The sequence below is a fragment of the Mustela nigripes genome, chromosome 13, assembly GCF_022355385.1.
Source record: "Mustela nigripes isolate SB6536 chromosome 13, MUSNIG.SB6536, whole genome shotgun sequence".
Lineage (NCBI taxonomy): Eukaryota > Metazoa > Chordata > Mammalia > Carnivora > Mustelidae > Mustela > Mustela nigripes.
The window spans coordinates 7,067,088-7,090,167 of NC_081569.1; the positions used below are offsets into that span (position 1 = coordinate 7,067,088).

At 51.2% G+C, this 23,080-nt stretch overlaps 1 protein-coding gene across 3 annotated transcripts in view; it reads left to right on the forward strand.

Annotated features, from left to right (window-relative positions):
• The window catches only part of NTRK3 (neurotrophic receptor tyrosine kinase 3), a 364,802-nt gene that overhangs the window by 87,325 nt on the left and 254,397 nt on the right, over positions 1-23,080 (forward strand). For all 3 annotated transcript variants that reach the window (XM_059371609.1, XM_059371611.1, XM_059371612.1), the window contains exon 4: positions 21,198-21,266. In XM_059371609.1, coding sequence (XP_059227592.1) covers positions 21,198-21,266 — 69 coding nt within the window. The remainder of the gene's footprint in view (positions 1-21,197; positions 21,267-23,080) is intronic.

Here is a 23,080-nt window from a genome sequence, read left to right on the forward strand (position 1 = left end):
TCTGATGCCCTGAGGCATTCGGTGCACAGACACAGCCGGGGGCACTAGGAAGTAGGCTTCTGCCTTTGAGAGATGGAACGGTCTCCCCTGCTGCTCGCTGAGCCCATTGCCATATCATGTCGGCGCCTCTGAGCACAGCGTGCCCAGCAGTGCCTGCTCCCCAGGGGCGTCCAGGGGGGCTGACTTCCCCACTCACCTATGCCATGCCGTTCTCCAGAAATACAAGGGCCCCTCGGTCTTCTTGCCTTTCCCCACATCTGGGGCTCCCAGCTGTGCCCCCGGGGGCAGGCCGCTCACCTGTGCCGGCGGCAGTGGGGCTGCCCCCTGTGTGCCAGCTGCCCGTCTGCAATCAAGAACCTCTGTCAAGGGACGCCTGGGTGGCTCAGTGAGTTAAGCCGCTGCCTTTGGCTCAGGTCATGATCTCAGGGTCCTGGGATCGAGTCCCACGTCGGGCTCTCTGCTCAGCGGGGAGCCTGCTTCCCTCTATCTCTCTGCCTGCCTCTCCGTCTACTTGTGATCTCTCTCTGTCAAATAAATGAATAAAATCTTAAAAAAAAAAAAAAAAAAGAACCTCTGTCGAGGCGGCAAGGGCGGTGTGTGCAAAGAGCAACCGTGGGCTCCTTATTTATTGTGCGGAAAAGAAAACAAATTAAGGCCTTGTAATTATACAGTCGGGCATGTTCTTAAATAAAGCTTAAGAAGTCAGAACTCCGTTTAGAATATTAATAAATGCACTCCCCGGGCCTGATCCCCAGCAGCTTTCTCTCATCGGGTCTTTCCCTCTCCTGCCATCCTTCCCTGCTCCTGTCCCCCCTTGGTCTCTCTCACGGGTGTCAGTCTCTGCTCCGACCTCAGAGACCTCTGGAAAGCCTCGCTCGCTGGCTCTGAGTAGGCATGCGTGAGAGACCGTGTTGGGCTTTTCAGAGAACACCGACAACATCTATTAGGTGGTTGCATAGGCGGGCCTCGTAGGATTTTCTTGCCTTGCCCCCTCCCCTCCCTTATTTTGGTGAAGCACCAAGGAGGGGTGTGGGGCGTGGTGTTGTGTCTCAGGGCACAGACACTGGAGTCCCTCCGAACTGGGCTCCATCCCCAGCCTGACTGCCAAGCAGCTGTGGGACCTCAGTCAAGACATCTAATCTTGGGTACCTGGGTGGCTCATTGTGTTAAGCCTCTGCTTTCGGCTCAGGTCGTGATCTCAGGGTCCTGGGATCGAGGCCCGCATCGGGCTCTCTGCTCAGCAGGGAGCCTGCTTCCCCTTCTCTCTCTGCCTGCCTCTCTGCCTACTTGTGATTTCTCTCTGTCAAATAAATGAATAAGATCTCCCCCCACCCCCCAAAAAGACATCTAATCTCTCTGAGCTGGTTCTTGCTCTGGCGCTAAAATCACCCCTTTCCTAGGCTTGTGTTCTGGGACTTGGAAGAGAGAATGTATTTGAAGTCTTGCACATAGTGAGATCCTTACAGATGTTAGGTCTTTCCGTCCACACATCTCTCGATCATATGAGAATTTTGCAGGGTTTCTATTTTGTTGTCCCAGACTCACACTAAGATGCTAGGCACCTGTGAGATTTCCTAAGCCCCTGTGAAATGAGTGGACGTGTCTGTTCGGGGTCCCGCAGGTGGACATGGAGTGGGGATGGTGGTGTGGTGTGATGTTATGAGAGTGACACGGACATGTGTCTTCTTAGGACTGATGACCAGTTCCCCAAGCAACATGCTTACCCCCAATATGACTATAATGCTTTATGAAGTGCTCTCGAAAGTACCATCTCATTTAACAGGCAGTATTAAGGTGAAGTAGCATCATCCCTATCTTTCTGCTAAGGAAACAGAGAGAGTGAACCACCCAAGGCCACAGAGCTGGAAGTAGTGAAGGCTGGACCAGAACCCCAGGCTCAGACTCCCCGTGCCTTGTCTTTTTTGCTACACTGGGCTGTTCCCTAAGTCACTGCAGACAGCGGGGAGGAGCTTCACCTGGTTTCTGGACTTCTGGGTTTTGATGCTGCTCTGACACTTTCCACAGACCCATCACCACCGTGATTTTTTTTTTTTTTTTAAGTTACTGTTCTACTACATGGGAGACACATATCAACACTGGCTTTACTGGCAATATTGTGGTATCTGGGTCACTGTCAGAGACTAACTCAAAAGTAGTCTGAAAACATTCAGATATTCTTAGTTTCATGATCTAGGTTAGGTGACCAGATGGAGAATGCTACAGTGGGCCTTGTTAAATGCAGGTGAGTGGTGCTTTGGAAAGGTCTCCCCCTGTGGCCAGCATCGTGGCTTGGGATGGGGAGGAATGGAGACACTAAGGCAGGACTTGGTCCAGATGGAGCTGGAATGTTCAGTCTAGTAGGGAAGAAAGAGTTAGCTTTCTTAGACCAGAGATGCCAGGATGTGGACCATAGCAGGCAGAACAGTTTGTGTATCCTAGGGATGCTGGGGAAGGACATGGTCCTTAAATTTGTTTTTGAAGGAATATGTGCAGCATTATATAGGAAGAGGGAGAAAGCTCATGGATTTTGTGTGTGTGTGTGTGTGTGTGTGTGTGTGTGTGTAAGCATTTGCAAGCAAGCAGAGAATGAAGCCAAAAGAAAGAGAGAAGAAATATTTATTGTATTAAGCTCTCTTCTAAGCACTCTTGCAACAGGGATCCTGTTTGAATGAGTGGTATGCTTCTTGTTTTACAGATGAGGACTCCTGGGCTCAGAGAGGTTATGTAACTTGCCCAAGGTCACACAGCTAAAGATATGGATTCATATATAAATGTCTGCTCCAGAACTCATGTTCTTTTCTGTTGTATCAGTGTACAGGGTGGTTTACGTCTCTGAGGGTATTCAGGAGCCCAGATTTTCCAAAAGGAGTATTGAAAAATTGTTTCTTCTCGTTAGGGAAACTGGTGTCTCCCTACCACCACTTTTGCCTTCCAGCCCTCAGCCTCCATGTTCCTCTCCCTGGGGATTCAGCACCATGGCCAGAGCCGAGGCCGCTTCTCAGAGAGAGGCTCCCTGGTCCTGGCCTCTCCGTTTTCCTTTCTCTACCATCCTCTTGTTTGCTTGTGGTCCATATGTCCCCTTAAGTGAGAGCCACGTGGCATTCAGGAAGAACCTTGCACATGGGGTGGACAGAACTCTACTAGCCTGCCTGGCGAGATCCAGACCAAAGCAGGAAAGAGCACCTGAGAAGAGCACCTGCTTGTTCCTATTCTCTCCTCCCCGGCCCAGGCCAGACAGAAGGAGGATTGTGTTTTATGACTTTGGTTACTCGGAACTGGGGAATCATCTAGAGCCATGACAAGGGAACTGAGCTGGGCGGGGGCTTTTTCCTCCAGGGCAGAGCTCCCAGGGTCTCTGATCCAAACAGGCTGTGCTCATCCCTTTATCAAGCCTGTTCTGTTTCTGTTGAATGGGGCCAAAAGCTGGTGGCTCTGCCTTGTGCTTTCTCATAGGAGTAGTCACATGGGGACAAAGTGTGGATGCAGTACAGCAGAGCTGATAGAGTTATGGTACTCGTGGGTTTGTCCCTTGTGATGATGTGCCTGCCCTCTTCATTCTTGGAAGGCTTTCACAGAGCCCCCGACTTGAGATCCAGACACGTTCTGGCTTACATGCATGTGTAACGCACACACAAACAACACACACACACACACACACACACACACACACACACGTGCTACTATGCTAATGAGGTCATGGATTCTGGAATCAGACGCACTGGCTCAGCCCGTTTTAACAGTACCAGCTTTGTGACCTTGAACTAGCTATCTAATCTCTAAGTCATAGATTTTTAAAAAAAATCTTTAACATGAGAACAAATCATAACAATAATATGGACCATAAATGGTTTGGGGGGAAGATTCAGTGGACTGATATCTTTAATATCTGATATCTAATATCTTTAGTAATTAGTTCCTAACAAGCACTCAATAAATGTTACTCATTATTTCTGTCCTTAGAAAATTATTTCTGTATCCCAATTTTCTTTAGTTTATTCACATGATTATTGTTAATGATTCTGGAAGAATCCCCATAGCATGGAAAAATGATTAGCAAGTTAATTAATGGTTTGCACTTGTGTTCAAAGCTCAAGGTTTAAATTAAGTCGAGGTCAGCCATCATGGTGCTGGTTTAAGAAAGAATTAGTGGAGTTTGGCACCCTGCTTAGTGCAAGATGTGTGCAATTCAGACCATTCAGTGAAATTTCCTTGGGTGCTTTCTTGTAGCAATGTTTGTGATCAAAGTGCAAACTGTGCCTTCTGCTTTGTGAAAACAAAAAACTGTGCAGAAACACAGTCCATGGCCCCTTGTGTGGATGGTCACCCCTGGGGGAGCTAATCTTGGCCAGGACCACGTCCCCGTGTGCTTTTCTATTCCATTCTCTTTTCTGTAAGTCTCAATCCAAAATGCCTTGGCTGCACAGACAAATGCCCTCCTGTCCCCAGTGTATCCCGGATCCTCACGTAACCTATGGGGGCGAGTGGGAGGTGAAGAAACAACCCTTTGAGGATTGATATGGAACCAAGTGGGGTAGGGGTTGGTTCTCGGCTCCATATACTGAGTGTGAGATAAGAGGTCTTGCGTAAGTCTCTGGGGACTCTGCCAGATCTCTCTGCAGGAGAGAGGCCATGGGGAATAGGAACGAACACTGCTTTCCCCAAACATTTTGCAGAATTGGACAACAGAGGCCAAAAGACCGTGCATGGTATAAATTACGGAAAACAGTGGTGTAATGACATTGTTTGGTGAATAAATTGAAGCCCTGAGTCATGAGGCCAATAACAGAGAGGGAGCAGAGAAATGTAATTAAAAGGAGAAAAGCCATGTTTTCAGCAGACACTGGAAGCGAGATCGAGATGGGGGTGGGGGTGGGAGGCCGGGGGCCGCTGGCCCCTAATTGTGGCTGCAGCTCAGGAGAAGGGGCATGGCTGTTACTGACAGTCAAGGTGACTGAGAGGGGAGGCCAGTGCTTCTGACACCGAGGAGGAGAGCGGGAGTGGTAACATGGAGAGTTTTAGTAGAAGCAAAGCCATGTGAGCTTTGAAAATAAGATTAGCTATAGGACCCTGAATTCTGCAGTGATTTAGAATAAGCTGGGCTGGGAGAAGTCTGTTTGAAGACTGATGAGAACCCAGGGAAGCAGGAGGGGGATCGGGAGTGGGGCTGGGTCTCCTAGGAGTCATGGGGTTCTGGAGATCATTCTCTAGGATCTCTCCTATCTGTAGCTGTATACTTCCTTGCAAATACCCTTGGACCTGCCCTTTCTAAGGATTAAGGGAAAAAAAAACCCCAAAACAAAAAACAAGATATTTTAGAGCAAGGATACCTTACCCTGGGCCAGCTAACATGCATGGCTATGGGGACCATGGCCGACCTGATTGCTCCCCACCAAGGATTAAAGACCATAAGGAACATTCAGATTCTGAGTCACATGCAAACCTTTCAGACAGATCCCCTTCCCCAGATTCTTCTGGAAATGTAGGCATTGAATGGTTTCCATGGGAGAACATGTCTCCTTCACTTATGCACCAGGGCCCAGCATTGCCTGGCATGGACTAGGTACCAGATTCGTGTGGGCTGAATGATTAAGGGGGCGGAGGCTGGCTTTCAATATAGTTAGAGCTGAGATGATACTAAAACTTACCTTGTTTAGAGGATTGGCCTGTGTCTATTATTCTCACTGTAAGCCAACAGCTGAAGAGGGCATAGCACATAGTAGGAATTCAGTAAAATTATTGTCCAAACTGGGACCCTGTTTTTTTAAAGAAGATTTTACCTATTTATTTATTTATTTGGAGAGTGTGGGTGCTGGGGAAGGGACATAGGGAGAGGGAGAGAGAGAATCCCCAGCAGACTTTGCTCTGAGCAAGGAGCCTGAAGTGGGGGCTCAGTCCCGTGACCCTGAGATCACGACCGGAGCCAAAAGCAAGAGTTGGACGCTCAACCACCTGGGCCAGCCAGATGCCCCGGGACTGGGACCCTTCTGAGAGTGAAAGGGAACTAACGGAACGGGATTCTGGACAACAGACCAGAACTGGGACTGTTTGGGCAAGCGGGGATATGTGGTCACCGGTCATCGGTACATGTTGAATGAATGGATCTCGTGTCCTTGGAGCTATGTAAGGGGATTGGAGGTTTTATGGGATTTGCCTCCTTTTAGCCAATGAACTTCCATTTATCCTTGGGATCCTCAGCTAATATTTCCTGGGCACCTACTGTATACCAGATATTTTGCTTATACTGGGGATACAAAGAGATCAAGAAAAGCCCTGTTTTTACTTGTAGGGGGTCCCTTGGCTAATAGGAAGCCAGACTATTGAGAGACAGACAGAGTGACAAGTGCTGAACTAAAGGGATGGACAGACCACTCGGCGGCCCTGGAGGTGGGAAAACTGAGTTGGGAGGCGGCCGTCAGGAAGGCTGTTTGGAGGAAGGCTATTCCAGGGAGTCCTGGAGGTTGATTAGGCATTTGCCTGAAATTCTGGGGGAATCCGGAGTGTCACGGAAGTCTGTTCCCGGCGGAGAACTCAGTGCAGATCCACTCAACAACACTGTGTTGCTGGATGCTGGGGACAGTAGAATTGTGACTAAGATAGATGGGCCATGACCTCACAGACTGCTTGAATGCTTGCCATCAGATCGAGAACCATATATTCCATTAGGGCTGTGATGGTGGAATTGCCGGGAGAGCCAGGAGCCAGGAGCCAGGAGGAGGGGCACCGACCCCTGTCTGGGGTGCTGACCGCGACAGCACACTCGGTGGGGAGAGAGGCTTCCAGGTACCCATATGGACTGTGAAGGGGGAGCTGATGCACCCCTCTCTGCATCCCCCCTCCCATACAGTGGCATGGGGAACCTTTCAACCGCCCCCCTTAGTTTGCTGTCATTCCCCCGGCAAACAGAGGGCTGCAGGTCCAGGCAGGGACAGGGCAGGGGCAGCAGTGCTGGTGTGCAGAGGTGGGCGTCCAGAGGTCACAGGATCTGGAGGAAGAGGCTGAGTGGGAGGTGGTGGGTAGCCAGGAAGCTAGGGGAGGTGGAGGGAGCCGGGCGTTGCTTAGGAAAGGTCCATCTGCCTCCCTATCCAGAGCTTTCGAATGGAATATTAAAATGTTCCTCATTATTTTCCTTGGACGAGTTTGCTATCCTGATATATTAATTATTCTTAAAGGTCAACAGCGCTCTTTCGAATCCCCTTCTGTTCTATCATGTAATCAGTTAATTAATTGGAAACCATTTAGCAGCGTCTGCCGAGCGCATTGTTGGGGGTGAGTTTCCTTGTTTTGTTGTTCCTGTGGTGACGGCTCCCTCCACGTGCCACGGCCACGGCCACGGAGGGTTTGGGAACTTGAGCATGGGTCCCGCCCCTCGTCCCTCCCTTTCCCCTGGTGGTTGCCCCCCCCCCCCCCGCTTTAGTTATCTCGTTAATAGTTGTGATCTCTCACCATCTTTGTTCTTTCCGAGTCTCCACTGGTAATAAAAGCCCGTTTTCGGGGACTGCCCACATAGGACGGGCACCCTGCGGGGCATCCACATACATCGTTTTATTTCATTCCCACCGTCTGATGTGCTAGAGATTTTTGCTCCCATTTCAGAGGAGAGAGGAGGCTCCGAGTGCTGAAGAGAGCTTTCCAAGAACTACATAGCCAGAAAGGGGCCACGCAAGGAGAGAGAACCTCCCGGGAACTTTATGTTCTTGTTTGCTGTGGGGCTGGTGCTTTGAGGACTCGGGACAGACTTGGCTTGGGGCAGAGTCTCATGCAGAATTCTTAGTCCCAGGTGCTGCTGGTTCATTACAGGGACAAGCATTTGATGCGGACATGGAGCCCCATTATTTCTTTTTTGTGTTTCCATTTTGCCTGCTGTTTCTAAAGTCAGCTGTACGCGGAGACCAGGAGCAGTGCTTCCAGATGTGCCCAGCCCCGTGGCACGAGGCAGTCACGCTAACAGGCTGACCTGTGCTCTACTCAGTGGCCACTCTGCACTTTTGTTCTGCCTCGGGTCTCCCACTCACATGCCTCCTAGGGATGTGCTCTGGGGCGCTCCGCCCCAGGACATGTTGTCATCTGTCTGACTCTAGCAGGCCCCTCCCTGCGTGTGTTCTGGTCTGTAGGGAAGGAAAGGTCTGTAGGGATGTATTTCCATCACTGGACGAGGGCTCTCTGTGCCTCTCCTGGTGGGCCCCACAGTGCTGGCAGGTGGATCGCCATCCTTTAAGGTTTTACATGGGGTCCCCGTTAGACCCAGGGGACACAGTGGGAAATCTGATTCAATTCCCCCTTTTGGCAATCAAGAATTCCAGTCTTCCCAGACCTGGGGCTTGGGAAGCATTTTCCAAAATAGGCTTAAGCGTGGTAAGATTTTGTCCTAATGGGTCTTGGGATGCTAGGGGTCATGGGACGCACAGGAGCTGGAACCCCAGGAACACGCCTACTCCTGCTACTCCTGGTGGGTGGTAAGGAACACGGACTGTGGCCAGGCTGTGAGGGTCCAATTCTTGGCTCCCCATTGCAGCAGCTGTTGACCCAGGGCAGGAGACCTAACTTCTTTGCTCCATGATCTCCCTTCTGGAAAGTAGAAATGATGATGGTGATGGTGATGGGGTGGTCGTATGTCCCTCATTGGGCTGTTGGACCAAGAGTTTAGGTGAACTTTCCCGTGTAGAACCTTGCACGAGAGCTGGCCCAGAATAATTGCCTTGTGTGTTAGCTGCCGTCGTTACCAACACGTACAATAGCCCCGTGACCATGGGCTGCGTACCTACTGTGTGCCAGGCGCTGTGTTGGACGTTTGACATTCACTAATTCATTTTCATCCTTAGAGCTGCCCCATAAGGCAGATACTGTTAGGACTTCAGGGGTCTGGAGGAAGAGACGGATCCAGAGAGGTTCTGTGATGTTCTCTGGCAGTTGGGAGGGTGGGTCATGCCCTCCGAGAGGGCCAGAGCCGAGAGTCTAGCTTGTCAGTTTGGCTCCAAGTCTGTGCTGTCGGCCACCAGTGGACCACTGCTCCTCGCGCTGGAGCAGAATCCAGCATTACCTGGAGGGCCTGGTACAGCATGGGGTGTGGGGCTCACCCCAAGGGATTCTGATTCAGGAAGTCTCGGCTGGGACCCAAGAAGGTGTATTTCTAATGAGTCTCGGTGATGCTGATGCTGCTGGGCTGGGGACCACACTTGGGAAGTTCCTGCCTGCCCTACGACATGGGGACCCCAGAACAATACAGTGGGGACATGATGAGCTCTTCACCACGCTGCCTTGCCTGGGCTCTGTCTGCAGTGACAGATGCCCATACTTTCCACCTTAAAAACTGATGTGGTACCCACTTCCTCACGTGGTCTCCATGACCCGTTCTGCTGGCCAGCCCCGTGGATGAGAAGGCCCCAAGCGACAGGGGCGTCCACATGTCCTCCTAGCTCTGCTGGAAGGGAGGCAGACAGCAGTTGGCGACACCTCTTGAAATCCACACACAGGGTCTGGTCTGGGAAGGGGAAGGACCAGGGAGGACTGAGGGGCTCTGGGCCTCCCGAAGCCCTTTGGCAGCTGTCCACAAAGCCAGCTCTGGAGAGAGTGGCCTCCGTTAGCCCTTTCATCCTAAGGGATGACACCATGCTCCAAGCTCCTAGGAAAATCTCTTGGGTTCTGGGCTCAGGTCTCTGCTTCTTGGTGCATCCTCTGGCCTCAAAGGGACCCCCTCCACCGGGCAGCTGGGCAGGGTCCCAGTCTACTCAGTTTAGTCAGTTTCTAGCACTGTTGCAGCCATTCTCCTGACTGCCTGGTAGCGCCTCCCCCTTGGCACTCCCCTACCCAGGTTCAGGTCGGGGTGCTCAGTCCCCTTTCTGTCATTAACAGCGGCATCTGTCCCCAGGAGCTCCTGTGGGAGGTCCCTCAGCTCCTCACACGGCGTCCCTTTACAACTGGGCGCGTGGCTGTTTTATTCTCTCCGACAACGTAGGATCGTCCAGGTTTTCAGGACAGAAGGAGCTGATAGGAGGTGAAGTCCACTCATTGGAAAGACAGAATTTCACTACATCAGTGGCTCTGGGAGTGTGGTTCCCAGACCGGGGACATCGGCCTCCCCCAGGGAACTGCTCAGCAATGCAAATTCCAGGCCAGACCCTGACTCAGAAACCCTGGGAGAGGGAGCCTGGTTGTCTGGGTCTTCTCAGCCTCCAGGTGCCGCTGATGCCCAGGGCTGGAGAACCCGTGCCCTAGATGCTAACCTCAAGCCCCCGCTTGGGCCTGGTCTCCTTCCAACCTCTCATCGTGAAAGAAGCGATCGAGCGCGATGTGGGCCTAATCACATTTCCTTATAAACGGACCAGAGCAGCTTTCTCTGCATCATGTTGTTGTTTTGGGGAGACCCATCGGTTTTCCTTGAATCCCAAGAGTAGATCTTAGAACAGAGATCTTAGGTGCCTGGTGTAGCTAGAAGATCATAAGCAGAAACATGCTTTCTACATCTCGAAGAGCGGGGTGGCCTGGCCTTCTGGCTCCTTCCTGCCCTTCTCCCTGCCAGCCTCCCCGGACTCGGGGTCCCCTGTCCTGACAACGTGCTTGGCGTTTTCTTCACCAGCCCCTGGGGGGCCTCAGCCACGCTCCCTGTGGCTTCCCCCCCTCGATAGCCTCTGCTTTGCTTCTAGTTACTTTCTTGATTGTCCCACAGTTGCTTTCTGTGTGTCTTTATTTTTCTCTTGTCACAATGGCTGTCCGGTGAAACATGAGTGTCCCCACTTCAGTGTTCACGGACCAGAATCTGTGTTGGAGGCCGTGGCTCCCTGAACCAGGCCTGGCTGGCTCTGCTCCTGAGAGGCCTGCTGGTCAGAAGGCCCCCTGTGTGTCAGGTCTCATTTCCCCGACCCTGGGGCTCCAGAGAGAGCTCTCCTGCTTCAGGGCAATTAGCTTTTGGTTAATTTGTCTGAAAAGAAACTCCCAAGGAGCAAAACCCCTCGAAACAGTCTCCATAACGCTCAAGGCCTGGGGAGAGGCAGACTGTGTGGAGGCTCAGAGCTCATGTCAAGGCCTTTTCCTGAGCCCTGTGAACAGACGTCTGCCCCCAGGCTTCACAGTGAGCTCTCCACCTTCCCTGGACCCGTGGGGCCCTCAGGCTCTGCCCAGGCATGTGGGCAGTAGGCTGGGCCAGAGTTCAGGTCCCAGTGCATCTCCTGGGGGGCCGGGGAGTAGATGCTACTTGTTGTCTCATGAAAGTGGGTTTCTCTGTTCTTTCATTGAACTGAGATTTTGTTGATGGCTGAGTTCAGGAGGTCATCGCCTGGATCTCTGCACCTGTTCGCATGGGCTTGGGCCTGCTGTAGCTTCAGCGGCGACTGGAGATGGGCCGATAAGGGGAGAGACGCCGCGCTTGAACAATGATAGACTGTGTCTGTCGAGGTCCAGGCCCTGTGCCAGCTGCTTTCTGTGCCCCGTTCACCGCAGCCCGTTTAGCCCTCACTGCCAGTCAAAGGGACAGGCCCTGTCCATATCCCCAGCGTGCACAGGAGCAGAGAGGTCGGGGAGTATACCCGGGGTCACAAAACATGGATGCAACAGAGGAAGGGCCGGCGTCTGGTCCGGGATGATGCCCACGTTCTGTGGGGATTCAGCTGAATTCTCTGTACATTTATTGAGTTTTGCTCTGCTCTGGGGCCCGTGAGGGCTCTCCAGCCACAAAGAGGTGATTCTCTACTTGCAGGAAGAGCGGTCTGCGGTGGGAGGGGGCCAGCAGCCTCAGAGCGGTCCTTCAAAGCCGGTGGCCTGACACATGGGCCCAGACTAAATGCATGGGAGGAAGAGGGGGCCAGAAGGTTGCACACTGGGTGGCACTGGTCATACTTAGGACCATCTGAACTGGGCCTACAGGACAGGGAGCAAGAGCGTGAATGGTAGAGGGCGCCGGGCACCGTGGTGTGGAGACGGGGAAGTGCCAGGAAGCCGTGAGGGCTCCGCCAACTCGGGAATCCCGAGTTGTGGGATGGGAAGTCTTCAGGGTTTGTTATGGGGAGGGAGGTGGGTAGTGATGGGAAGGACATGCAAACAGGGGGTTGAGGTCATCGTGTGAAGAGACTTGAACTTCAAGGCAGAGCCTGGACTGGATTAGGTGGGCCGGGCATACCAAATGTCCAGTGATCACACCCAAGCCTAGTGTCTCCAGTGTGGGGACACCCTCCTTCTCCATCTCCTCAGCATGCCTCTTTCCTTGCCTGTCCTGAGCTTCTCCAGCTCGAGAGGACGCCGGCACCTTCCTGCTGGTGTTGCCAGGTGGCTGGGGATGACCGGAGTGATTCTGTTCCCCACGACAAGCTGCGTGGCTGCTGGGTTCTGGGACGGATTGGCACCTGCAGAGAGGACAGCTGCCCTTTGGAGAACTTAAGAGCTCTACTTCTCTACCTGTTGGCGGCTCCAGTCCACTGAGGGACCCCGGTCAGTGCCTGGCTTGTGTAGATGGTCGAGAGCTGCCGTCCGTGGCTCTTAGACCCTTGAAAAGTGGCCAGTCCAAATGGAGGTGTGTTGTGAGTGTAAGTACACGTGGATTTCAAAGACAGAACACACACACAAATGCTAATGAATGATCTCATTAACATTTATTAGATTGATCCTACAAATAGATGACACTTTATGGTTATTGAGTAAAGGGTCACGTGTGAGTACAACTACTTTCATCTCTTTCTTTTCACTTTTCAAAATGTGACCACCAGAAAATTTGAATTTGCCTATATGGCTCCCATTATATTTTCACGGGTGAGGGCTGGCACACTTTTTCTGGAACTGAGTATTTTCTATCTTCTGTGATCACTATTCAACCCTGTGTCTCTGACGCAGGCTCCGAGGGTGTATGAGTTTTCTGTAGCTGCTATAACAAATTACCCTAAACATTGTGGCTTAAAAACACCAATGTCTCGTCTTACACGGTGTAGCTTAGAACCAGCATGCTCCTCGCTGGGCTAAAAAATCCAGGTGTCCTCAGGGCTGGGGTCCCTTCTGGAGGCTCATGGAGAATTTGTTTCATTGCCTCTCCCAACTTCTAGAGGCATGCACAGCCCTTGGCAGGTGGCGTCGGGCTCCATCTTCAAAGCCAGCACAACCCAGGTCTTTTCCTTTCCTCCTTAGTCACATCCCTCTCTGACCTCTCTGTCCCCGCCCTTCCACTTCTGAGGATGCTTGTGATTGCCCTGGGGCCAGGGGATAATTAAGGATAATTTTCTCATCTCAAGGTCCACACTCTTAATTACATTCACGGAGTCTCTTTCGCAGCAGAAACTGATCTATTCTCAGATTCTGGGGACTTGGATGTGGACCTCTTCAGAGGGCCATTATTCCCCCTCGAACGTGGGTCCAGACAACACAGACATGAAGGGGTGTGGCTGTATTCCAAAAATCTATTTACAAGAACAGAGTGCTGGCCTGCAGATGCTAGCTTGCCGAGCCCGGCACTCCATGATGAATGATTCTGCACCCAGTTTCCAATGCGTGGGCTTTTCTCCCCACACCACCAAGCAATTCTGGGACACCAGCTGGGTGTCCTGTAGTTCAACTCAATTCCGCCACCATCTACGCAGAGACAGCCTCAGATCCCACTTGAGATGCCGGTCCCCAGTCCAGAATCTTCCTGGTGCTTCTGATACCCTGGCTGTAAATCACAGGTCCCCATGACCCCCCCTTCCTTGGGTGCGATTAATTTACTAGAGTGGCTCACGGAACTCAGGAAACTAATTTACTCACTGGATTACTGGTTTATTACAAAGGATATTAAAGAGTACAAATCAACAGCCAGATGAAGAGATACATAAGGCCAGGTCTCGAACCAAGGAGCTTTCGTCCTTGTGGAGTTTGATGTGGCCTGGGGGCACAAGGAAGTGTGGTGGTTCACCAACCCTGGACTCCCTTTTTTTAAAGTGGGGTTATGTGGGGCTTTTATTACTTAGGCCTATTTGAGTCCATCATTGGCCACTGGTGATTGATTCAACCTCCACTGCCTCTCCCCTCTCTAGAAATCAGGGGGTGGGACTGAAAGTTCTAGTCCTCTATCTATGGTTGGTTCCCCTGGCAACCAGCCCCCATCTTCAGGGGCTTTGCAAATGTCCCCTTATTCTCTGAAGCAATCTCAGGAGCTGAGGAGAAGAGCTCAAATATTATAACAAAAGATGTTCTCATTGTTTTTACTGCTCAAGAAATTCCAGGGTTTTTGGTAGCTGTGAGCCAAGAATGCTGGGCCAAGAGCAAATACCTATTTCTTGACCACAACCATCATTTCTGTATGCTATGTGGGGTGACATTTTTGGTTGGATGCCTGATGGAAAAGGTTCTGTGGTCCAATAAGTTTGAGACTCAGTAGGTCAGATCCTTCTCTTCATAAAGGCTCTGAGAAGTTCTGCAATAAATGAGCCCATTTAATTTGTTTAAAACCACATTTTTCAAGCAACATGAATTTTTTTGCCCTTATAATATCCATTAACGTACTACAGATTTAAGATTCCCAGGAACATTCTCTGGGAAACCCTGGTCCAGCCCAGCACAGAGCCTTGTAGAAAAGCTGCCTCCAGTCTCCTGATCTAAGGTCAAGAGACCAGTCACGTCACTTGAGATTTGATTAGAGAAAGCATTTTGGCTTCATTAAAGTTCATTAAATGAGCCATCCAGTGTAATTTAGCTGAATAAAAATGGCTCAAATGGCCTTAACCCCCACCCCCTTTTACAGCAATTTAATTGAGGGGAAAGCAAATATATCAATGATGTAGAAAAATATTTCTTGGTCTTCAAGAGGAACGTTGGGTGGCAGCCCCTGCTTCCTTGTCACAGGCACTGGATTTTAAGAGGTTGGCTTGCACAGCCTCCTTGGTGGCTGGTAGCAGTCCTGGGGGATGAGATTGCATATGGCGCTTCCTTCCTTCCCACCGGTTCATCTCAAGGAGGTTGGTGGCAGCCACCTTCATGACTCCTCATGGTGGGCTACAGTCACCTCTGGTGCGGGGTTGACTGTACACAAAGTCACAAGGTCAAGGTCAATGCACCATACATGCCCTGGGTCTTGGAGAAGTGGGCAGTAGACTGGCAGCCTTCTCCCTCTCTGGTGGGCTGGTTCCTTTCTAGGAAACTCTATGTGGGGTTGGTGCTGCATGGGGATGGGGTGGTGGTTCTCTTTTCTTGACCTTCCCTCCATGTTCTTCAGCAATTTCAAAAGAATCCTGGTATCGGGTGGCAGGGGAGGGACTTGGCTATTTCCACGAAGACCGAGATGTTTCTTTTATGGGGAAAATGGAAGGAGGACAGACAGATTGCCAAGGGGACATCTGATGTCACAGAAGGGAAGGAAGAATTGCACTTTTTTTTTTTTTTTAAGATTTTATTTATTTATTTTAGAGAGAGAGAGAACAAGTGAGGGGAGGGGCGGAGGGAGAAGCAGACTCTCTGCTGGGCCGGGAGCCAGACTCAGGTCTTGATCCCAGCACCCTTAGATGATGACCCAAGTCGAAGGCTGATACTTAACTGACTGAACTACCCAGGCGCCCAAGGAATTGCACCTTTCAAAATGCTGCCTTCTTGGATGAAGGAAATGAGATTGAGATTATGATGGACGCAGCCAGTAAGCCACAGCTCCTGGAGCCTACAAGACGAGAAGGGCCTTGACCTCTGCTGGTTAGCCATGCTTGATGCTCTGAGCCAGGACGGTGTTCAGAATAGGCCTTTTGCAGGCAGTGGAATGGATCCTCTAGGAGAAGCCACCTTTGTCTTTGGGCTGCAGCTGAACACGCTCCTGGTTCTCAGTGTTCTCTCTCTCTCTCTTTTTTCTTTTCTTACTCCAAAGGGTTTCTTGAGGTGAGTTTCACATCCAAGTCCAGGGCAGAGGGGATGGGACTTATAAACAGGAACCTGGAAGATGGTCCGAGGGCTCAGGGTGGAACCCAAAACAGAGTGCGAGGTAAATAGAGGAAGAGGGTGGGGGGCCCAGGAGAGGAGACACAGACCATCACACAGTGATAATGACTTTGGAGAGGGGGCTCCATTAGCATCCCGTGTATTTATACAGATGTAAGGGGAGTTGTGGGGGGCCCAGGGGCCCGCAGGTCTGGGAAGATGGAAAAGAGAGTTTGGGGGGTTCAAAGAGGGAACCTGGCACCTTCCAGCGATTCCTTCCACACTCCAGTCTTGAAACCCCACCTGCCTCCTGGGCCTGGAGAGAAGACGAAGCCCTTCGAAACGTCAGCCATGTTGTACATCCAGGCACTCCACGAAGTCTCCCAGCTTCAGGATCACTCGCGGATGGAGCTTAGTGTCCCCTCCTCAAGTCTCAGCCCCCATAGACTTGGTGCCTTTGGGGCAACTCAGGAATTCATCTGGTTGCCTTTTCTTGGCAACAGGATCCATCTTGAGTGACCTCTGGTTGGACAGCAGGGTTCCCAGGGTGGAGGGCGACATCCTCCTAGGTCATGGGTTCTATCCTGCTGGAGTCGGCTGTCCCCTTTAGGAAGGTCATGAGGCTGCTGGCCATGCTGAGGTGTTAAGCCAGGGAGGGCCCGTGTTCACCAAGGGGTTAATGGAAGAAAGGGCCATCTCAGCCCTCTGTTTCCGCTGGGTCCGATTTTGGCCATCTGTTAGTCTGGCTCCCTGTTCCCAGAGCACCCAGGAGCTTCGTCATTGTTCATTACTCTGGGCCCCAGAGTCTGGACTGTGAGAGAGCCAGCAGTGTGGGACAGAATTAATGGCTGTTTGGTAGTCTCAGATGAGGGATACGGGGGCCATGTCACAGAGCTTGATTTTGGGAAAGTATTTGATGCCTCATCTTGTAAAATCTTGCTCACCAAATTAAATCCAGTGGTCAGGTGTGCTGGCCATTGACCCAAGCACAAGTCAGAGATGGGAGATAATGGATCTGTCAGGGACGAGGCTTCTGGAAGACGCTGCTGTGGGGCTGGAGGCAGGATGGTTCCTAACCCTTGAGTCTGATGAGCAGGGTAGCCAGCCCATCAATTACAGGTGGCAGGCGAATCCCGCTGGGGCACTAGCTGGGAGGAAAATCAGGGGTAGTGAGTTCTGAGGGGGGCGGTCAGTCAATCAAAGCCCTGTGTCCCAGCGTCCCTATTTTCCTGCACCATGAGCATCTATAAATGCCCGTGAGGGGAGGGTGGCCAGAGGTGTGCCCTGCTTGTCTTGGGGTGGCTCTGTGTTTGCCTTGTGTGTCCTCTGTGTACATAATTGTCTCTGGGGCTGGGCGCTTCACTCTCACGTTTCTCTGGCGAGGTACTGGGTACATGTACAGTTGTGCAGGTTGTGTGCACTGCCTTCCTCCAGAGACTCATGTAGCACAGTGCCCATCTCTGGCAACATACGCCGAAGGGGTGTGTGTGTGTGTGTGTGTGTGCGCACGTACCTGGGAATTTACATGTCTGCGCCTCCGTTGCGCACATTCCTGGGGGTGTGGTTTGTTGCTTCTTGACCGAGTCTTTGCCTTAAGGCCACTCAGACCCGTTCAGATCGACCGCAGAGATGTTAGTAACACCTGCCCTGTTCCGTTGCATATACTAAATAGGGTCATGAATGTAAAAGTGCTGAACACAGTACCTGGTGTTCAGTAGTAAGCCCTTGGTGAGTGGTGGCTGTTGGTTTTAGTGGTAGTATGGGTTGGCAGGGAGGTGGGAGCACAGGAGAGTAGCTGGTGTGCAGAAGAGGTAAGGGCAGGCTTTCCCTCCAACGGGAGGAGATGGTCTGTGTCCCGGGGAGGTGGCTGGGGAGGAGGGGAGCTGGTCGTCCTGGACACAGCCCGTGAGTCCTGCAGCGGCTGCTCCATCTGGCCAAAGAGCTGGAGGAATCCAGGGGCCCTTTCTCTTCCCGGTGGGGCTTGGTGGGCGTGGCAGGAAGGAGATGAAGCCAAGACAACCCCAGGAGAACAGGGGCCCCCCTCCCCTGTCTACTCCCCATTCCCGAATATCCCAGGGCCCCCTCCCCTCTCCAGCTTGTAATAAGGAGATAATACTATTTCTTAGTCTTTATTTGCCCAGAATGCCTGTTATTTTCTTTCTTCTAGAATCCAATTTTCTCATGACATTTCTGCCTAATGTAGCAAAACATGACCTTTGTGGAAGGACGTTGCTGGTAGCCTGATCCCTGCCTCAGGTTCCCCAGGAACCCGCCGGCACACGCTCCCAGGCTGGTCTTCCCTCAGAGATGGGCAGGGTCCCCGCTTCACCTGCCTCATACCTGCATTAGTCCCTGCTTCTCGCGGGGGTGGGGTGGGGGAGAGACAGACGGGGCTGCTTCTGAGCGCTCGGCGAATCTGGGGGTTCCTGGCTGCTGTCGTGGGGTGCTGCTTGGTTTTAGAACTGGGGGTTCTGCTCAAGGAGGTGCCCCAGTGAGGAGGGGACCTTGCGGCCGGTGGGCCTGTTTGACGTCGGCTGCCACTGCTGCGGTTGTGGGCAGACAGTGAGCCGGGAGAACAGGACAGAAGCCTTCTACCTGGGTGAGTCACTCACATTTGCTGGAACCTCACAGAGGCTAAGCGTAAGGGGGACCCAAGCACGGTACCGAGACCCAGAATCCTTGACCCCACCGTCTGAGCTCCAGGTGCAAAACCCAGTGTAAAGCCAGCCGCTCGCCGGGCATGTGCACCAGATTCCCACTCCACCCTCCTGAGCAGGAGGTGGGTCAGGGGAGCCGTGCCCCATTGGTGTCCTTCAGTGGCCACCACGCAGGCCTTCCTTTATCTCCCTTTCCTTCTGGTCACTGGGGCATGGAGGAGGTTTGCAGACCCACGACGGACCGGGAGTAGGGGTTTTAGGAAGCCGAGTGTGCAGTTTAAGGTTTATAAGCTTTGGTGATTCATACGGCGTTCGAGCGCTTCCTTCCATCCGCAGGAAGCGGGCTCCGGAGGTGTCTACTGTAGACAGGGATGTGCAGGCTGGAGGACACTGTGGAAAGTGCTGGGTGTGGGGGGAGTGGAACAGGACGCCTGGGGATCTGCTCCTGTGGTCCCCTTCCTTTGCCCACCAGTCCCCTGCCCCCGCAGAAAGGGGGCTGTCTTTCTAACACAGTCACCGGCTGTCACCAAGGGCAGGGCTGCCTCAGATATGAAGGGGAAGCCCTGTCCCTTAGGTTGTCCTTGTGTGTGCCATCTGTCCCTGTGAAATCGGTGTGTGCCGTCTGTGATGCCACCAGCCTGGACTTCCCCGAGACCTCCAGACGCAGGTATCCACCAGCCTAGCTGATTTCTCTTTCTGGATATTTCACAGGCATCTCAGACTTCGCATTTGCAAGCATTTGCTCATGATCTGAACCCCAGATATCATGCTTTTACCGCCTTCCTGGTCTCACTAAGTGATCTGGCTGCTGGCCTGATGGTTGGCGTCTTGCTCCCTCCTCTCCCAGGCCCAATCCAGTAGGAGGTTCTGGGGGCGCTCTCCCCCACTCCTTGAATCCACCTGCTTCGTTATCTCTAATCCCCTTCCTCAACACTACCGCAGCCTCCTAATCGTCTGCCAGCTTCCAGGCTTGGTCTCTTACTTTAAGAAATGGTCATTAGATGATGTCCCTTCCCTACTTAAAGCCATCCAGTGCCTTCTCTTTGCTCCTTAAAATAAAAACCCAAGGTTCTCACCATGGCCGGCAAGGTGGTTGTGGCTGCTGCCTCTCCTCCTCACCCCCGACCGCTCTCCACTAACTCCTTTCCCACCAGCCCCCTTTCTGCCTTTGCTCTTCTTGCTCCCACTGCCCAGAAAACCCCGGCCCTGGCACCGGTTCATTCCTGCTCTAGCCTCAGCTCGATGCTACCCTCTTGGAGGACACCTCCCGACGCGCCTGTGTAAAGGAGCTGTCTCCCTCTCCGGCATCCATGATGGCATCTTGGTTTGTCTCCTTCCTTCTGTCATTGGCGAACTGCCGTTGCCTTGCTTATTCATTCGAGACTTGAATGTAAGTTTCAGAGAGACCTTCTCATTTGTGCCCCTTTCATTTCCCCCAAGAAGTCTGTATTTGGGTCCTCCCCAAGTGTCTGCTGTAGAAGTCATCTAAGTGGAGGTGTGCGGAGAGTGGATGCGCGCGTGCGTGAACAGGAGTCTGTACTTGGGTTCATCACCTGCGTGTTTAATTGACACCAGTGCATGCGCGCGCGCGCGCGTGTGTGGATAATGTTGACCTGCGTGGCATCTTACCACCGTCCCATCTCATCAGTGCAGGAGTAGTGCTCCTACGGGATCATGTTGACTCCGACTGTGTCTAACTGCCGCCTTGAAGGGCTGTTGTTATGTCAAGCGTCGTCTGTTGAGCCTGGCAACGTGATCACCGTGGGTGTGTTTCTTCTATTATTTGGAAGACTAATGGCTACTCCTTTCCTCTGTACATCCTAATGAGAACAATTAAATAGCCATTAGGAGGAGAACAGAAGTGTGAACAAAAGGCTGATGTCTTGATCACGGATGGGCCTCTTTGCTGGGGGAGGGACTGGGTAGAAGAAATTGTAGGTGACCTGCAGGGTTTCCCACTATTGTGAATGTTAAGAATTCTTGATGGTAACAGGGGGCGTAATTTCATTTATGCAAGACGAGTAAGTCCTAGAGATGTACCGTACAGCGTCGTGAGTCATTAATTAGGTGGTGTGTACACCTAAAAATGTGTTAAGAAGTTATATCTTATATTAACGGTTATAGCAAAAAAAAAAAAAGAAAAAAAAAGAAAGAAAGAAAGAGAGAGAGAGGGAGAGGGAGGGAGAAATTTTTAAAGTTGATGGTTAAGTTTATGGCATTGTTTATGGTGACAGTTTCATGGGTATACACTTGCCTGGAAATTCATCAAGATGTATGCATTAAATATGCCCAGTTTTTTAAATGTCTGTGACACTTCAATAATAAAAATGAAGAAGAAAGCTTGTTGGCTTGTGTATCCTAAGAGCTCTGTCCCCCTGTGGGAGGGTGGCCTCCAGAAGTTTCCCTGAACCTTTACTGTGGTGAGAGAATGTGGGAAAATGACCAACCGTTCTTTTCTTTTTCTTCCATTTTTTTTTTTTTTAACATTGTAAATCTCTCACTTTCGCTTCCTCGAAATCCTCTCCAAACCTGATCTGGGGCCTTGACTACTGGCGGATACGCTGTTAGCAGAATGGACCAAAGAAAAGAACAACAAAGCCAAGTTCCTGTGAAATAACCAAGCTTCCTACCAAGAGCATTACTCATGCCGGGTCTGTCCCTTAATTTTCCCTTTATCTGTCACTCTTGCAGAAACCTGTCGAGTAACCGGCTCACCACACTCTCATGGCAGCTCTTCCAGACGCTGAGTCTTCGGGAATTGTAAGTTTGGCTTCAAAGACCCTCCAAGCAGTAGAGCGGTGGTAGAGGTTGGGTGGGAAGAAATGTGGGGTGGTGGAACCGCCCGAGGTTGGGTGTGCCCTTGGGGCTCCTTGGGCTGGGTGGCACAGAGTGTACCATGTTCAGCGAGAGCGAGACACCCTCTTTGTTGCTTGATTTCTGATGCTCTTTCCAGCACAATTCTGAAGAAGACTGGGATCTTATCTCTGAGCAGGACCTAGTTCTGTGGTCTGTAGGTAACTAGTAGTAATAGCATTTATACTTATAATATTAGAGAGTATTTTCAATTTATAATAAGTGATTCTGTGGATGATGAGGTGCGCTTTCATTGATGTGACTTTAGCTTTATCATCATGAAAAAATTGGACTTATCATCAGGAGCATTATGGGAGATAGGTGTTGTTATTATATCTCCAATATAAAATGTATTTCTTCATTTTAAGGTGAAGGTGCTGAGCCCCCAAAAGGCACATGAGACCCAGGCAAGATTGCATTGTTAGGTACTGGCCAACCTAGAGGCCAACCTTAAACCCAGGCCTGTGACTTCCAATTGCGTGCCCTTTCCGTCACTCATCATCTTTTGTCAGTCTGTTTGGCTTGCATATGGGCATCCCAGTGGTGGGGGGTGGGAGGCAAGTCTATATATTTATTTAATCTGCCTGTGGACTGCTTGGCCTGACTATCTTCCCAGGCTGATAGATGCACCCCTACCCCCTCCAGCCATTTTGTGCAAACCCTTGTTGGACGAAGGAGTGAAAATTCCTGACCACTGCTGGAAAAAACGAGTTGTGTTGTTGTATGAGTCATCAGGGTCATCTCTGTGCATGAAGGACAGCGTGTTATGTTGAGGGAACAAATCAAGGAATAAATTGAAAAGGAATTGAGGCATGGATGAAATTAGGGAGGTAGGGTTCCAGAGACACTGCTCATGTGTTCCCTTTTATTTAGTGACTCAGATCCAAATTCACTGAATGCAGGTTGCTTTACCAACTTTACCAAGAGTCGGTAGCCTTGGATCTCTGCCCGTGCTGTCGGCCTTTCAATCCCCCACCCCTTCCCTCCACCTGGGAAGACCTGAGTTCACAGATGAGTCAGGATCTTAGCTTTTCCAATCCAGCTGGTCGAGGAGGGGGAATATTTACATCCAGTGACTCAATAGCCCATTACCCCATGATGGCTTTGTATACCCTACTTATCCTCATGGACCTGAGTGCCCTGATTCTTTGAAAGGCCATCCTAGGGCCAGGAAGTACAGAGATGATCTCAACAGTGCTGGAGAGTTCAGGACAGTACTGCTGTGGGTTGCCTTCCTTTCTTAGGATTTTACCCTTCCCTCTGGGCTACTCCTCAGATATAGTGACTACAGTCCTTTAGCCACATAGGGTTGAGATCCTGAGGTACACTGATTAAAAACTACCCGAGCTGAGGAAAATATAAATATATACTTACTTGTTTATGCAACACTGAAAAACCTAGATGATGTTCCAAGTGTCACAGACAGCTAAATATCAGACCGTTAGACTTGATGCCTCGTATTCATTCCCATCTTTGTAGGTGGAAGAAAACCTTAGCATTAAGTGAACATGACTGCTAAGATCACTACTAACGATTGCTGAGATCTGACTCCTGGGCCAGGCACTGTGCCAAGCAATCTCTTGAATTATGTACATTCGTTATTTAATTTAATCCTTGTGGTAATTTATCGGGTAGGAATTATTACCATCACTTCACATTCGGGGACCCCGAGGTACTCACCAAGGTGAAGTATCTTGTTTCGGGTTACCCATTAGCCAAGG